Source organism: Ostrinia nubilalis, chromosome 11 (genome assembly GCF_963855985.1).
Source record: "Ostrinia nubilalis chromosome 11, ilOstNubi1.1, whole genome shotgun sequence".
Classification (NCBI taxonomy): Eukaryota; Metazoa; Arthropoda; class Insecta; order Lepidoptera; family Crambidae; genus Ostrinia; species Ostrinia nubilalis.
Window position 1 is genome coordinate 1,570,829 of NC_087098.1, and position 17,018 is coordinate 1,587,846.

Below are 17,018 nucleotides of genomic sequence, written 5' to 3' on the forward strand. Positions count from 1 at the left end.
TTTATCATTTCTCGTAATCTCTTGCTCTACATTTTAAAAATCACCGCGCGAGTGTTGTGGTGTGGTCAATGTAAAAAATAATACGAATGGAAAACTGCAAATTAACTTAATTTTATTAAGGTTAAACCTTAACTTAAAACACATGAAAAATGTACGTTAAAAATATTTAGCATTTACCTAAAAATTACAAAAATGTAATCAAAACAAAAGCTTGTCATTATTTCTGAACGTTCAGATTCTCAAAAACTGCTACAAATTATAACGCGACCCATTCAAAGAATCTCCTTCAAAATGAAGTTTGGTGCTAGAGCGAGATAAAGTATCCATCCAGTCACGAGTAAAAAAAAGACAAAACAGTTTCAGTTTTTTCTTATAACCTCTTTTCGTTATCCTCATTACAAATAATGAATTATTCCGATCGGTCCAGTAAACGACGCTCCTATTAGAAAATTTTACAATTTTACGATAATGCAAAGGTATTTTCCATTTGTTTACAAATAAAACGAAACAAAGTGAACTAACATTAATTTTGGTGCATGGAAATTAGTGTAAATCTGGATGGTACAGTGTTTTTCTTCGTGTTCATGGTTCCGTGAAGCTCGAGTATTTTAATTGCCCTGAATTATCCTTTTGATTGCCTGGAACGCGTCTGATTGCAGATTTAACTGGGCATTAGCTGATGGCTGAGACCGGGCCAGTGCGAATGTGTGGTTAATGATGGAGACGGAGTCTGTAAGATCTGAACTGAGTAGCCGGTCGCGGCGGAGTTCCAGGCACAGATCGCACACCCATCGGAGCACCCGGTGAGCTATTGATTAGTAATTAAACCTGGGAATTACACCAGCTGCTGTAAAAGTTAAATAGGTAGCTAGAAGAGTACAGTGGTAACAGTATTTGTGTTATTTTGTAAATAGGTCAGGCATGTTACTGTGTGCACATGATTTTTGTGTACATTCCTACAAGTAAACGTGACATTTAGTGAAACTGGGACTAAAATCTAAGAAGTAAAGAGTAATAAGTGCTGCAATTTAAACATATTTGTTGCAACTTGTGTACAAACCTTAAATTTTAATAATTTTACAAATAATTCTTTGCAGGAGTTCAAAGTCACAGAGAAAAGAATCCAGCGATATGGCACCATTCCAAACAAGTGTAAATATCAACCCTGAAATGGGCAGAGATGGTCAGGAAGTGATAGAAGTTCAAATCCTACCCCAAGACGAAAATTGGGGAGAAAATACCACTGCTGTGACAGGGAACACTTCAGAAGGCTCTCAGTCTATGGAAGATGTCAGTAACTGGCCCATGGAGTCTGACAGTGGAATTGGATTTGTCTGTTCCAGATATTTTGGAACAACCATTGCACTTGGCCTATCATTTGTGTCATTTGTGAGCCCTCTTGCTATGGTAGTGCTGCCAAAAATTGGATTCTTTCCAGGACTAACTGATAACATAGCAATACAACCAAGCCAAAGGATACAGCTGCTCTCGTGCACTGCTGAATGTAAAGGAATTCTGCTATCATTAGCATTTAAGTTAGTTTTGCTAGCCATTGGAGTTTGGGCGGTGTTTTTACGGCCCCGCAATGCCATTCTGCCTCGAATATTTGTATTCCGTGCAATGACTTTAGTCATTCTGGCAGTTTGTATATTTTCATATTGGCTGTTTTATATAGTGCAAATTACTGAAGCCACAAAAGCTTTAGCAGTGGGAGAAGAGGCCATAGATTATAATTCTTTAGTTTCCTATGTATCAAGTTTTGCTGATACTTTACTTTTTATACATTATATAGCTGTAATATTGATGGAGATTAGGCATTTAGAGCCTGTGTACTATATTAAAATAGTAAGGAGTCCTGATGGAGAAAGCAGGTCTTATGCTATTGGACAGTTAAGCATTCAAAGAGCAGCTGTCTGGGTGTTACAGAAGTATTACACAGAGTTTCCGATATACAATCCATATTTGGAGAAGATATCTATATCAAAATCTCAGAGGAAGGGGCAGTCAAGCATCAAGTTTTATGATGTGGATGGGTCCAATACAAATGCACCGTCGGGTCAAGCCAGGTAAGGAAATTTCAAGTTCTTGGGTGCTTTTATTTTTTGTAAATGTCTTGGTTTTTTAGAAGAAAAAATCTCAACTCTTTTTCTTACTCTGCCACACTTGTGTGTAATTAATGAAAGGTCAGACACATAAGTTTACCTTTATCTTTTTTTTCTGGTTTTTATGTTAATGTGACTCTTTTTTCCCCACTGCTCAACTAAACTGAGTAGTTAAGACTTAAAGAAAAATGCATGTTTAGGATTTTAAATGAAAGTCCTTTAATAAGGATTAGTCTAATCTTCAAGGTTGAAGGTTTTACACTATAAAAAATACAAAGTGGAAAAAGTGAGCGTCTCGCGAGAGTTGGTTCGAAGATGGCCGGGGACGCGCTAGTGTGGTACGCACTTCCTGTTTCGAGGCCTTAGGCCTCAGCCTCGAGTTTAGCGGGCAGCGGCGCGGGAGCGGCGGCGGCGCGGGAGCGGGGCGGGCAACGCAGACCCATTCTCCAAACAAGCGGGTAGCTCGCGCGGCACTTTAGCGGCGAAGTTTTGTATTCGGGGTTGTGTTGTCGAGATATTTGTTTTTATTCGCGAACGAAATGTCTGAACAATGGCGACAATTTTATTTCGATTCAAATTTATTCCTCGATTTACTGTGGGCAAAAGAAGAAGTGAGCGCCGCTAGACTGGAGTGCGCCGCCCGCTCGTTGCCCGCTCCGGCGCCGCTGCCGCGCCGCTGTTTTCGAGAACCGGTCTATTTGATTTTACGCATAAGATCCTGCCGCTCCCGCGCCGCCACCGCCGCCGCCCCGCTGCCCGCGAAATTCGAGGCTGAGGCCTTAGTGCGGCGCGTACGTCCGGCTTATTAAAACTTATTTTAAGTTAATAAATTATTTCCAGGTCTACAACCGGGTCTTGTACGGGCAGCGGCAGAGGCCGGCGCGATTCGGGCTCGGCGCACAACGAGCGCTACTACGAGGAGGCGGAGCGCTCGCGGCGCGTGCGCAAGCGGCGCGCGCGGCTGCTGTGCGCAGCAGAAGACGCCTTCGCGCACGTGCGCCGCGTGCGCCTGACCAGCGCCAACGGTCAGTGTGCATCAATTATAGTCTGGTCCGTGAGCACGTAGAATTTTGTCCAATGACCCCAAGCTACCCATCCTTATTGCTCGCGCGTAATTATGTTGCTATCGCGCTCGCACACTCACTGCGGGTGCCAGTCGCACAGTCGCGACAGCAATATAATTATGCGCGAGCGATAAGGATGGGTAGCTAGGGGTCATTGGACAAAATTCTACATGCTCACGGACCGGGCTTTAGGTCTAACTCGGGCTCGGCGCACAACGAGCGCTACTACGAGGAGGCGGAGCGCTCGCGGCGCGTGCGCAAGCGGCGCGCGCGGCTGCTGTGCGCAGCAGAAGACGCCTTCGCTCACGTGCGCCGCGTGCGCCTGACCAGCGCCAACGGTCAGTGTGCATCCTTCTATAGCAGTCTTTCCCAAAGTGGGCGATAACGCCCCCTTGTAGACGCTGCAGGCTTAAAGGGGGGCGGTAAGAGACGCAGAAAAAAAATCGGGATGTTGTGTAGAGGCTTGGGAGGCGTCATCTACTAGGAGGACTCTTAGACATCAACTGAGCTCGACTCTTGACTACAAAAATGGGGGGCGCTAAAAAGAATTTATTCTCAAAGTGGGCAGTAGACTAAATAAGTTTGGGAACCACTGTTCTATAGTCTGGTCCGTGAGCACGTAGAATTTTGTCCAATGACCCCAAGCTACCCATTCTTATCGCTCGCGCATAATTATGTTGCTGTCGCGCTCGCACACTCACTGCGGGTGCCAGTCGCACAGTCGCGACAGCAATATAATTATGCGCGAGCGATAAGGATGGGTAGTTAGGGGTCATTGGACAATATTCTACGTGCTCACGGACCGGGCTTTAGGTCTAAATCGGGCTCGGCGCACAACGAGCGCTACTACGAGAAGGCGGAGCGCTCGCGGCGCGTGCGCAAGCGGCGCGCGCGGCTGCTGTGCGCGGCCGAGGACGCCTTCGCGCACGTGCGCCGCGTGCGGCTCTCCAGCGCCAACGGTCAGTGTGCATCAATTATAGTCTGGTCCGTGAGCACGTAGAATTTTGTCCAATGACCCCAAGCTACCCATCCTTATCGCTCGCGCGTAATTATGATGCTATCGCGCTCGCACACTCACTGCGGGCGCCCGTCGTACGGGTTATGGTCAGTGAAGTGTGTGTTGGGTTGGTGCGGGCGTTGGGCCGTCACGATCCTGAAGCGGGGCCTTGGTGCTGTGACAGCTGTTGTGGAGACGGACGCAGGCGCAGCAGGCTGGGTGGTGTCGGCATCCTCTGCTTCTGGCAGTGTGCGTCAATCCTTCTAGGTAGAGATGAAACGGATATCCGGTAACTATCCGGTAGGCCGGATATCCGGCCTAAATTTACTATCCGGCCGGATACCGGATAGTAGCTCACTATCCGGCCGGATACCGGATATTAAAAAACTACGACAATTTCCTATTAATAAAATAAAATACATTAATCTTTGATGTAAATATCAATAAAATGGCTTATAATAATGGCGGCTTTTATTTAAAGTCCAAAAATTTACAAAAAAGCCATATTAATATTAAGGCCTTTCAAAAACTAATTTCTTTTTCTGAGCTATTCACTCTAGTGACAAATACATAAATATTAATTATCTGTTAATGTCGAAATATTGCCAAATAAAATTAGTGATGTACAAGGCTTGAGGCTTCCGAGTCCTTTTGCCGAGAGCTCAGAGTCGTTTACAGGGCTCGTCTCGTTTGTATGAAGCTCGACGACTCGGAAGTCTTTTTTAGATTTCGAGCCTTTTTCGGGGCTCGCCTCGTTTGTATGAAGCTTGGAGTCTTTCGCAGAGCTCAAGCCTTTTTGAAAGCCCACTTTTGTGTTAAGATCGTTCTATTTAATAAAACTGCAGAAATTCTGATACCTACAATAAAATACATATTTGAAAATCGTTTTTCATAAAAGGACACAAATCAATGACTAAATACAATTAGAATTATAACTTTTCCCAACAAAATAAAATATAAGTAAATTTTAAGAATCTTATAACAAAAATCAATGTACGTGATGTTTTTTTTTATTTTTTTCGAAGATTTGAACTCTTGAAGGGTGTGAGCTCTTTAGAAAGCTCGAGCTCTTTTAAAGCCTCGAGGCATGGCTCAGAGAGCTCGCAGCTCGGCTAAGCTCGGGGCACCGAGCCTACCGAGCTCACTGAGTCTTGCCATTCCGCCTCGAGTCTTGTACTATCACTAAATAAAATAGGCGATCTTTTTTTCACTGATGATGGTCTGATGACATGATGCAGTTCAGTCAAATTATGCAGCAAGTAAACTAATTTAATTTTCGTTATTCAACCACACACTCACGATGGCAACCGAAATCGCCCGAATTGATCTGCCCCCTAGACAAGTGGCACAATCTGACATTCTATTCGGACGGATTCGATTTTCAAAAAGTTTGTCTCGTCTACTAATAGATGTGCATGTGGATTGAGTGATCCTTGCTTCAATCTTAACAAAAATCGAGGAAGTTTTACTTAAAATATGTTAAAACATTGCGATGAAGTTTAAAAATTTGTTAAACCTAAGATAAAAATGTTATGGCCAATAAATAGGAGCACTCATACCGCACGCTTTAAGAAAACGTCAACATGTTTATTTCAGAAAATAAAGCCTTTCCACTTCTTTTTATAGTATTGAAAAATTGTTAAGAATATGTTAAAACTATTAACAAATTCAGAAATTCCTTGCACGTCCCGTTCCAAAGTTATGACGATTATTTAGGATCACTCACACCGCACACGGGCCGTATGAGTGCTCTTCAAAATAATGACTTTTTATTAATAAATACGTTTTATTTCTGTTGGGAAATGTGTGCAAACTGACGAGCGAATTTGTTAAAGAATAAGTGTGACAAAACTTAAAAGCTGAAGGAAGAAATTAACCTTTATTCTTTCCTCCAATATGCCGTGTGAGTGATCCTTACTTTTACCTCTATCTGCTCATATGTAGTTCGTAGGCAGACTGAGATAGTATCTAAAATTGTTAATTGTTTTTAACAATTATTTGGCATATATTTTGCTTTTATTAAGGTCATAATTTAAGAAATATCAGGCTTAGATGATTCCTAAAGGAAAATGTTGATTAGGGTACATATGATTTTTTATTTTGTGAGACTGTTCCGATTCGTCAGACGTGACAATGCAAAACCAATGCAATCTAATATGTAGTAGGTTTAGGGGCCTCCGCTAAAACTCGCGGGGGGCGTCCGTCGCCGCGGTCGGCAGTAGCGCGAGTTTTAGTGGTTTACCCCTACATCTTGAATGATAGAAATAAAGAAACATTACAATTGTTTATAGGATTGAATTCAAATTTGACTTGTAATATGAATTGAGAAAGATACTCACGGTTTTATTTAAATAAATTACAAATTTCTCAACAAAACTGTTTTTTTTGGTTGGACTATAAAATACGATAAAATAATATTATTAAATCTCACATGTAAACTTCTGATGAATCGAAACAGTCTCTCAAAATAAAAAATCATACGTACCCTAATCAACATTTTCCTTTAGGAATCATCTAAGCCTGATATTTCTTAAATTATGACCTTAATAAAAGCAAAATATATGCCAAATAATTGTTAAAAACAATTAACAATTTTAGATACTATCTCAGTCTGCCTACGAACTACATATGAGCAGATAGAGGTAAAAGTAAGGATCACTCACACGGCATATTGGAGGAAAGAATAAAGGTTAATTTCTTCCTTCAGCTTTTAAGTTTTGTCACACTTATTCTTTAACAAATTCGCTCGTCAGTTTGCACACATTTCCCAACAGAAATAAAACGTATTTATTAATAAAAAGTCATTATTTTGAAGAGCACTCATACGGCCCGTGTGCGGTGTGAGTGATCCTAAATAATCGTCATAACTTTGGAACGGGACGTGCAAGGAATTTCTGAATTTGTTAATAGTTTTAACATATTCTTAACAATTTTTCAATACTATAAAAAGAAGTGGAAAGGCTTTATTTTCTGAAATAAACATGTTGACGTTTTCTTAAAGCGTGCGGTATGAGTGCTCCTATTTATTGGCCATAACATTTTTATCTTAGGTTTAACAAATTTTTAAACTTCATCGCAATGTTTTAACATATTTTAAGTAAAACTTCCTCGATTTTTGTTAAGATTGAAGCAAGGATCACTCAATCCACATGCACATTACTAATAGACCCACTGGTCGCGTTCGAAGCACCTGTGCGGCGCTAAACTCGTCACGACATGTAACGAGACAATGGGCCAACTATCCGGCCGCCGGATATCCGGCTATCCGGCCTAGCAGCTGGCCGGATATCCGGTATCCGGTATCCGGCCAAACAACTATCCGTTTCATCTCTAAAGAAGTCTAGAGCTCGGGCTCGGCGCACAACGAGTCATAATTAGGGATGTTTCGGTTATGGATACGGTTTCGGATATGGGAATAATATTATCCCGGTTTCGGTTACGGTCACGGATATTTCTTTATTTCGGATATCCGAAAGTTTCTGTTTATTTATTTATTTATTTATTTATTATTCAAACATCTTACAAGCTAACAGAATATATTCCAAAGCGCTTATAAGATTAATTGTACATAATTAAATGTCAATATAATAATAATAAAGTCAATTAAATAAAAACAATAGATTTAAATCAAATTACCGAATGTCAATAGAACAATAAATTTAAAATTACAAATAAATTATAAAAATAATGTCATAATAAAGTAGTTAATTAATAATCAATCAAATAAAGTCAAAATAGAAACAATAAAATAATGTCAAATTGTCAATACGTATACAAGTCATTTAATTTAATCCAAAATTGATTTAAGAGATGTCCTAAACTATCTGCAAATAGATCGATTTCATAGTGCCGAGCAAGAATGTCCCCGATAATTCGCAGAGCGCGGGTAGTGGGCGCATGACGCGCGCGCTCGGTGCGCACGGCAGGCAGGGCCAGTAGGCGCGGTCGGCGGCGAGGTGCCACAAGGCCCGATGCGTCCCACGAGATTGTGGGAACTTGAATACGGAATTGCTCCAATATACGTGGGCTGTCAATTCTCTGGTGCACTATGGAAAGATAATGTACTATAGTCAGCATTGCTCGTCTAAGTTTTAGGGTTTCCATGTCGACCATTCCCGAAACGAATAGGGATGGATACAAGTAGGGATAATAGCCGTATTTTTTCAAATAATGCCATCTAGCAAATTTGCGCTGTACTCTTTCGATCATGAGTATATATTTTTCCTCGTAGGGACTCCACACAATCGAACCATATTCGAGCTTGCTGCGCACGTATGCATAGAATAATACTTTTGCTACTGTAGTATTATCGAACTGTGATGCTGTTCTTAAAACAAAACCTAGCATCCTATGTGCCATCTTGCATATATTTATTATATGCGCATGAAAATCTAATTTACTATCTAATATTAAGCCTAAATCTTTAATGTCATATACTCTTTCCATAGGAGCGTCAGATAAATCATAAATATGTAATAAAGGTTTGGATTTGCGAGAAAATGTAATAATCTTGCATTTAAGAGTATTAAATGGAAGATGGTTCTCTTGACTCCATTGGTATACAGAATCAATATCTCTCTGCAAAGCCAAAGCATCCACTTCAGTTTTGATTCCTAGAGATATCTTCAAGTCATCGGCAAATAAGAGACACTCAGAGGCAGACACCATCTCTGGCAAGTCGTTGATAAAGATCAGGAAAAGGGTAGGTCCCAACGTACTACCTTGACTTACCCCTGATTTCGTAAAGTATTGACAAGACTCAAAGCCACTTAAACGTACATATTGCGAACGATCCTTCAAGTAGCTTGAGAAAAATTTAAGGAATTTGGGTGTGAATCCTATCAATGCCAATTTCTCTAACAATTTGTCGTTGTCAACCAAATCGAAGGCCTTTTTAAAATCGAAATAGGCTGTGTCCACCTGTTTACCACTATCCATTTGACATTGCACGTAATCTACGTGTGTAACCAAGTTAGTAGTGGTAGAACGGGCATGCCGGAATCCATGTTGACTATTATGTAACATGTTACTGATCTGGTTATTAACTTGTTCGTTGAGGATTGACTCAAAGATTTTAGCAAAGACTGACAGAACTGCGATCGGCCTAAAAGATGAAACCTCTGACCCTCCTACACCCTTTGGGACTGGGGTTACCCTAGATAATTTCCAGCTTTTCGGATATTCCGCTAAAGTTAAGGCAAGATTATAAACATACAGGAGAGGCGTGGCTAGAGCTGATAAGCAGTCTTTCGCCAGAAACACGGGAATGCCATCGGGCCCAGTTGATGACCGCGACTTAAGCCGTCTAACTGCTTTCTTCAGAACTGTCTCATCGACTGTCATGATGGAAATTGTGGTTGCATCACGACAATCATGAGCAGCCTGAGCAGCTTGAACATAATCTAATATGGGAACATCATTGTGGAATACTGAGGCAAAATAAGTGGCAAAAGCGTCAGCTGCAGCTTGACCCTTGACCTCTGTATCCTCATATGTGTACGTATTTAGTTGCCTCCTATCTCTTTTTTTATCCTTGACGTACTCCCAAAATTTGGATGGATCATCAATAATATTCTTTTGCACTAACTTAATGTACTGACGATATTCGTAGTCAACCATTTTTTTTACCTTATCTCTATAATATATGAACATTTGCTTATTGAAATCTTTGCCTTCCTTTTTAAACCTTTTGTGATGGAAGTGTTTGTACCTAATATTTTCAATTATTTGCGAATTATACCAATTTGGATAGACGTATCGCTGGCCATTAATAGAGGGACGATTTTTGGCGGGTACAAAAAGTCTAACACATTCATTTAATTTGTCATAGAACAGCTGAACAGCACAGTCAACATCAGTCAATGCCAGTAAGTCGGACCAGTCTAAGCCACCCAGTGCTTCGTACAACCCCTGGAAGTCTGCCTTACGCCAATTCCATTCGGGACTAGTTTCTGAGCGAAGGGATGGTTGTTGTGAAATAAACGGCTCATCTGACATATCGATAGCTGGAAGTTCAATCATGACGTCAAGTGGAGGGTGATACTGATCTATAGGCACCAAGGGATCCATGCCAACCGATACCACCAAACAATCAGGTTCAAAGTTGCTCAGCACTAAGTCCAACATACCACCGTGATTATTAACAATTTTATTGTGTTGGCGAAGCGAACAGAAGTCACAGAAATAATTAAATTGACTTTTCACGTTAGCACTACATGAATTTAAATTAAAATCACCTAAAATTAGTACATTCATATTATCGTTACAACAAATCACATTTTCTATGCATGTCAAAACATTTAGATATTGATCGTCATTATAGTTAGGAGGTAGATATACCACACAACACAGGATTTTAACTCTTTTCAAGGTTACAATAGCAAATATTAATTCTTTGTCGTCACTCACATTAGGAATACCTTTAACTTGACGGACACTGTTACGATTACGGATATCTGTGCTTTAGAATGCAATTCGCAATAGTTGTCCAACACGGTTCATTCATGGCCGCACACTTTACATCGAATAAAAAGTAATAAAAAAATAAAAATTGATATTAGATGGCATTATAAAGGTAAATCAGGCTGTTATGCCTTTTCATAATAATGGTATACAAAAAAACAATTTAAACTGCCTACATCCGAAACTATCAGAAACTTTTTTCGGATATCCGAAATATTTTTTATTTCGGATATCCGAAAGTTTCGGTTACGTTTACGGCCGCGCAATGCAGCGCAGTGCCGCTTCAAATGCTGCATTGCACATGACAAAAATGTTTTATTATTATTATATTCCGTTTAGTAAACGTATTTCCTTTGTGTTCTCAGGAGGCGCACTGGGTCCGCGTGAGGCGGCACAAGCGGTGTTCCCGTCACTCGCGCGTGCGCTGCAGAAATATCTGCGTGCCACGCGACAGCAGCCCAGGCATTCCGCTGACTCCGTAAGTTGACCATGACCATGTGGCGACACGCCACTACAAACTAGTGACCAACAGATGGCGCTGTTACTATGGCACTATGGCACACTCCGCCGCTCATACAAATCTGCATCGCGGTGACGGAGTTTTATATCCTGCCAAGTATATGTAGACAAACCAAGATGGTGTAAATTGGACCTTGGTCCCCGAGCACAACACCCGCTCGGAAGGAAGCACTAACATCTAGCTTCCTTATTGTGGTTGAGCATCATATCCCACAACCATTACCATAAACACGGGTTCCGCAATTCCCACAAAGCTCCGTTATATTTCTCGCTGCTATAGTTTTCAGTTAAGTAGTGTGCCTGTAGTATTGATTCTGCCATGCGTCTCGTGCGTGTCAGTGCCACATTTACAACGATAATTACTCATAGAAAGTTATAGTGTTAAAAAGTGATAATTAGTTAGAACCTAGACTATAAAAAGTGTTGAAATCTGATCATTAGATGTGTATGTGACAGACGATGCTAAACAAAAGCGCATTTGTATATAAAATTTTTTCAAAGACAACCTATTGCAGGCAAAAAATGAGAACTTTAAGAGCGCTTTCACATTTAGGCGACTTTAGCGGCGCGACAGACGCGCTTCTGATAATTTCATACTATGTGACAGCGGATGCATGCCTTCACATTATAAAAACGCTGCTGCCGCGCTGCTGTCGCGCTTCTAACGCCCGGCCCTAATGTGAAAGCGCTCTAACTTTTTATACGGCGATAGACAATAAAAGTCCATTGTTTAAAATATGACAACCTATTGCAGGCAAAAACTCTTTCCAAGCTGTTTACATTGGCGAAATCGTGGTTCTTAAAACCAAGTTGTTGCCAAAATAAAAGAAGAAAAACGAACTTTATCATCACTCTCACAAAACCTAACTTCACTTCTAAAACTTTCCAGGTGTTAGCGCATCTAGCCCGCTGCCTATCCCAAGACGCGTCGCCGCGAGCCTTCCTAGAACCTTTCTTCGTAGAAGGCCCGGTCCTATCCGCAGAACAGGAGTCGCGGCCTCTACAACGCTGGGCTCTAATCTCTGACGAACTTCTAGCAAGGCCTCTGGCTTCGTCCGTGGAGTTCCAACTACGCCAAGGTGACGTGTCTTTAATATGCTCTATCAAACAGCTGCCCAAGTTTAGTCTGTCTGAGGAAGTGGTTGACCCTAAGAGCAACAGGTTCATCTTGCGGTTAAACTCTGAGACGTCAGTTTGACAGGAGGGCAGCGCCCGCGACGGCCACAGATTCGTATGACAGTTGGACTTTGTTTAGTTGGGTGGAAGTGTTGACTCGGCCACGACTGAAAAGCTAAGGCTGGTGTGTAAGGGCGCAGAATCGAATCGCATTTCTTTTATTTCAATAAAGGCCGTGAATCTACGGTAAATTGATTTCTTACTGAATGTGAATGTAATGAAAGTTGAAATGTAATTGTTTACAGTACACTTTTTTCTTATGTCAAAATGTCTCATACTATTCCAATATTGTGACTTTCTAATGAAATGGTCTTAAATCAATTAAAAGCTTTGCTCAAAATTCAGCTCTTAGATTTTAAAATGCAACCTAAATTCGATTCTGCGCACTAATAGACGCCTAACTTAGTGATAAAGAGCTAGCTCATTAATTTGCAGTGTGGCAAATTAATTTCACCACCTTATATAAAATTATTCGCTTATTAGCACTGTAGAAATAATTAGTTAGTTTTGCTAGATTAGTATTGAAATAGTATTTAATATGGAAGTTTGATAAGGCTGCTGTTTTGATTTGACTTTTAATACATGACAGAATCAGTAATTTTAATTAATATTTTAGTTAGTAGTTCAATCAATTAATCGTGACATTTGATTAAATTATTAATTTATTTGATCAATCAATTACTCTACAGCAGTTAAAAAAAGATCTGAATTATAGAAAGTCTGACTTGGCAGCAAGAAAATATAGGTTAAGTTAATTCCACAGTACAAGTGCAATCTAAATTATTGAATCTCTAAAGAATATTAGGTAATAGTTCCTGGCTATGAAGATTGTCGTCTCTGTCACACTTATTTGGCAGCTATCACTTTTTAATCTTCAAGTTCAATGAGGAAAAGAGACGGCAATGTGTATTACTTCTTCCAGGTATTGTAATAAGGAGGCAACCGCCATTTTGACATTCTAAAAGACTCGAGCGCATTTACTTTTTGATATTTTTTACAATTTGTTTTGATGATTTTTTACAAGTATTGTATATTTGTGTCATATATTAGTATGATTTAGTTGTAGATGTTGATTGTATTTGTAAGTTATTTGCACAAATTTAGATAGCTTGTATGGTTGCCACAATTTTGATAAAACTTATATGTGTTGTGTATAATCAGCACAAAGAAAAGCTCGTGTCATACAAAAATCCAGTGAAATAAATAAAAATACGGACCAATGTGGTTCGTAAGTTTTGATGCAACAAGTAACTAATGCTTGAAGTTAATAAATCGTATTATGAGTGAATCACAGTATTTTGTATAGGTGTTATGTAACTTAGTTTATTACCATATCATAGTATAGAATTTATGATATTTATTATTATTAATTAGGAAAATAAAAATGCTGTAAAGCGCAAAACTTGGCTAAGAAAAGTCTAAATATTCAAAAGCTATGCAAAATTTAATCTTTTTAAAAAATATTCAGTGAAGTAACAAGAAAATGTACTTTTATAAAATTATATTCTTAAAATGACTTAATATTGATAAGCAAGCCAAAACTGCGGAGTGTTTTAATGAGACTAAAAAAACGTTTGATATTTTTAAACCTTTTTAAAAAGAACGGTTGTGCATAGACAGACGCGAGACTCAAAACCATAGATCATAGCAAAATGAACCCAAAACCAATGGGATTCCATTGCTACTGATAACATATCAACAAGAGAAAAATATAAGATAACATTTTTGAAAACAAATGAATGCCTTAAGATTAAGATCCTGCATAAGAACTAAGTCGGGTCTTTTGCCCTCTTTTACCCATGCTTTAAAATGGAACGAAGGAATGAGACATATTATAATAAATTAGTATCAATTTTATATGAAACTTTAAATGCTCAAATTGCCTTTGTAAAATGCTTGTGCCTGCTTGGAACGTAAGGAATTGTAGATATAAACGTTTTGGAGGATTGTCTAGGATAATAATTTCAAACTAGTGGTGTTCATGAAATTTTTATATAAATCATAGCAGAAGGTTTATACTATATCTATCACAAATATTGTTTAGAATGATATTATTTAATTTTTATACTGTTATAATACGCTCCTGTTACGAAATGCAATGGTATAGTACTTATTCAATATGCAAAAAACGTGTTTGTTTGTCACAAGTCGGTTTTAGTTTGGCAAGGACTGAATACTCAGGAATATCAGCACAAATGTTTGCCTTTAGGAAATTATAAGCACAACTTAAATTGTAATCGTTTGTAAAACAATTTGTACACTTTTGTATTTTTAAATATAAAGTGAATTTTGCACTGAATCTTTTATTTTGCAACATTAATTAATTATAATTGTTATTTAATAATTATCTTAATTCTAAGTATAATGGTGTCATGAATATAATTATTGCACAAATCCGTAATAACTAAACGATAATAATACTTTGAAAAATACACACATTAATCACGTGAAACAAAACAAAACATGGCGTTGCTGTAATATTAGCGTTAACAGATTAAGCCGACTCATTTTAATACAGTTTCAGTCTGTCTACAATATTTAATGTGATGTCATAAAATTTTCTAACAAAATCAGGAGAATCTACAACTTTTATTTTAACAAAATCAAACAAAGACGGTCTTAAATACATTAAACTACGAGCACAGCCGTAATATTAAAATTAAAAACAATAACAACAAAAATCTGGATTTTAGTTATTCCCAGGACTGTTCATAGGTAGCATAGTGTATGCAGCCGTCGGTGCCGCATACATATGGGTTATGAAACCACCTCGAGACTGGTACTTGGGTACATAGACGAAGAGCCAGATGGCTATGGATGCTAGACACACGCAAAACGCGATGACGGCGATGGCCAGCCCTATGTGGTGAGCGGTCAGGGTACAAGAGAAGTATTTGGAGTCGAGCTCAAAGATCTTGCTGTTGTAGAAAGGTTTTGGCGAGCCGCACCTGAAAAAGTTATTTTTTGTTAATTTGGAATGTGTTTTCTTTCTCTTTTTCTTTAGTAACTACTATCGTCGGATAAAGAAGATCACATTTGCGATGCTTACAATAATGTCGGCAAAAATTGGTGTATATCTTGGTTTTCTTGCTTTACAAAAAGTTTTTAATTCAAGAATGCAAAATTATAGGGCTGGTAGGTACTCTCGAATAATTAATTAGCTAATCTGAGATAGTCGTGTCATTGTACCGGTAGGCCTGTCCTTATCTTATTCTTTGTTATTGTATTTTAATAGACAAATATGATTTCATGAGCACTTACCTCAAATGTTCGTAATATTCTGGCTGTATCTGCAGCGTTTTTAACCACGTCAAGTCACAGTCGCACTTCCACGGGTTGCCTTGAAGGTCCAGCAGATTCAACTGCCCGAACGGCACCGCCAGATCTTTCTCCAGCTTCGACAATCTTGATCCTTTCAGGGACAGTTTTTCCAAAACAAAATAATCCGGGTCATCCAAAACCTCTTGTCCAAAAGCTAGGGAGCTAAATACGGTCAAGTTCTTATTCCTCTCCAGTTCTAGATGTTCCAGACCATGTAAAGGCGCGAAAACATATTCGGGGACCTCTTTGATTCGTAAATTATTCAGTTTCAGCACTTTCAGTCCAGGTAATTCCGAGAAATCTTCTTCAGAGATTTCCGTGATCGGATTGTCGGACAAATCCAAATATTCCAACGTAAACGGGAATTCGAACGTGTCCGTCAAATTGTTGTGCGAAATGATTAGTGTTCTTATGTCGTAAGCGTCCGAGAAAAAGTTGTCGGGAACTTCATTTAAATGTATGCCGCTTATACTCAAGCGCTGTATTTTGTGCGTCAATCCGAACCCCTCCCTATCAAACAAACTAGTGTCCATCAGATCGGGCCCTAGGACGTTATTGTCCAAAACGAGTTCGTTCAGATTACTCAGCCGATGGAATGCGAGATTTTCGTGAGTCGTTAATCTATTGTTAGCCAAATTCAAATACTCCAATTTATTCATATCTCTGAACGCTTCTTTGTCTATGTATTCCAGTCTGTTGTGACTCAAATCCAACCATTTCATTCGAGGAAAACGCAATATCTTGGCTCTTATTTCTTTGATTGCGTTGTTATCTAAACTTAGCTCGATCAGTGTAGTCGACTTTAGGATATTAGATGCTTCCAGCTGTGTGATGTTGTTTGACGACAGATCCAAGGAGTACACAACACTTGGGAGGCTCAATTTAGTCCTAAAAATGTTCGCACTACCGTTGTAATATGAACAGTCAACATTTTCTCCTAGATAGTCTTGATTATCTTGCACATTATCTCGGCACACACAGTCTGCACAAATGTTTGCACTAATAACATTATAACTGATGATCAAGGTGATTATTATGAAGGGTTTCATTTTCCGTTGGCTCGCTAGGAGGCAGTGATACGTAGTGAAATTGTTATCAAAGCCGGGCGTGTGATAACGTTATCATATCGATATTCCTTTTGTTGGTCATTTTGCTTTGTTTACTAGCGCGCGCCTGATAAAGGTGAGCGCTGATGACACACTTCTCGCGGACCGATAATAATAGACTCTATTGACATGGCGTCACGGCACGTGACGTCGCCTTTCTTATTCAAATATTATGGATTTAGATTCTAGACAAAGGTTTACATTTGTATTTATTCAAATTAAAATCCGCACAGATACTACAGAATAGGAATACATATGGAATTAAATTAAT

At 39.3% G+C, this 17,018-nt stretch overlaps 2 protein-coding genes across 2 annotated transcripts; one reads left to right on the forward strand and one right to left on the reverse strand.

Annotated features, from left to right (window-relative positions):
• The first annotated feature begins 394 nt into the window (after positions 1-394).
• LOC135076070 (vang-like protein 1) lies at positions 395-12,712 on the forward strand. The gene is made up of 6 exons (XM_063970527.1): positions 395-476; positions 660-803; positions 1,098-2,066; positions 2,943-3,127; positions 10,991-11,103; positions 12,034-12,712. Exons 2-6 carry the CDS (start codon positions 715-717, stop codon positions 12,340-12,342), a joined length of 1,665 nt encoding a protein of 554 aa, XP_063826597.1. The 5' UTR covers positions 395-476; positions 660-714; the 3' UTR covers positions 12,343-12,712.
• A 1,584-nt stretch (positions 12,713-14,296) lies between these two features.
• LOC135076054 (leucine-rich repeat neuronal protein 1-like) lies at positions 14,297-16,746 on the reverse strand. Its single transcript, XM_063970506.1, has 2 exons — positions 15,582-16,746; positions 14,297-15,268 (listed from the first exon to the last, which is right to left on the reverse strand). Exons 1-2 carry the CDS (start codon positions 16,688-16,690, stop codon positions 15,010-15,012), a joined length of 1,368 nt encoding a protein of 455 aa, XP_063826576.1. The 5' UTR covers positions 16,691-16,746; the 3' UTR covers positions 14,297-15,009.
• Positions 16,747-17,018: the final 272 nt, after the last annotated feature.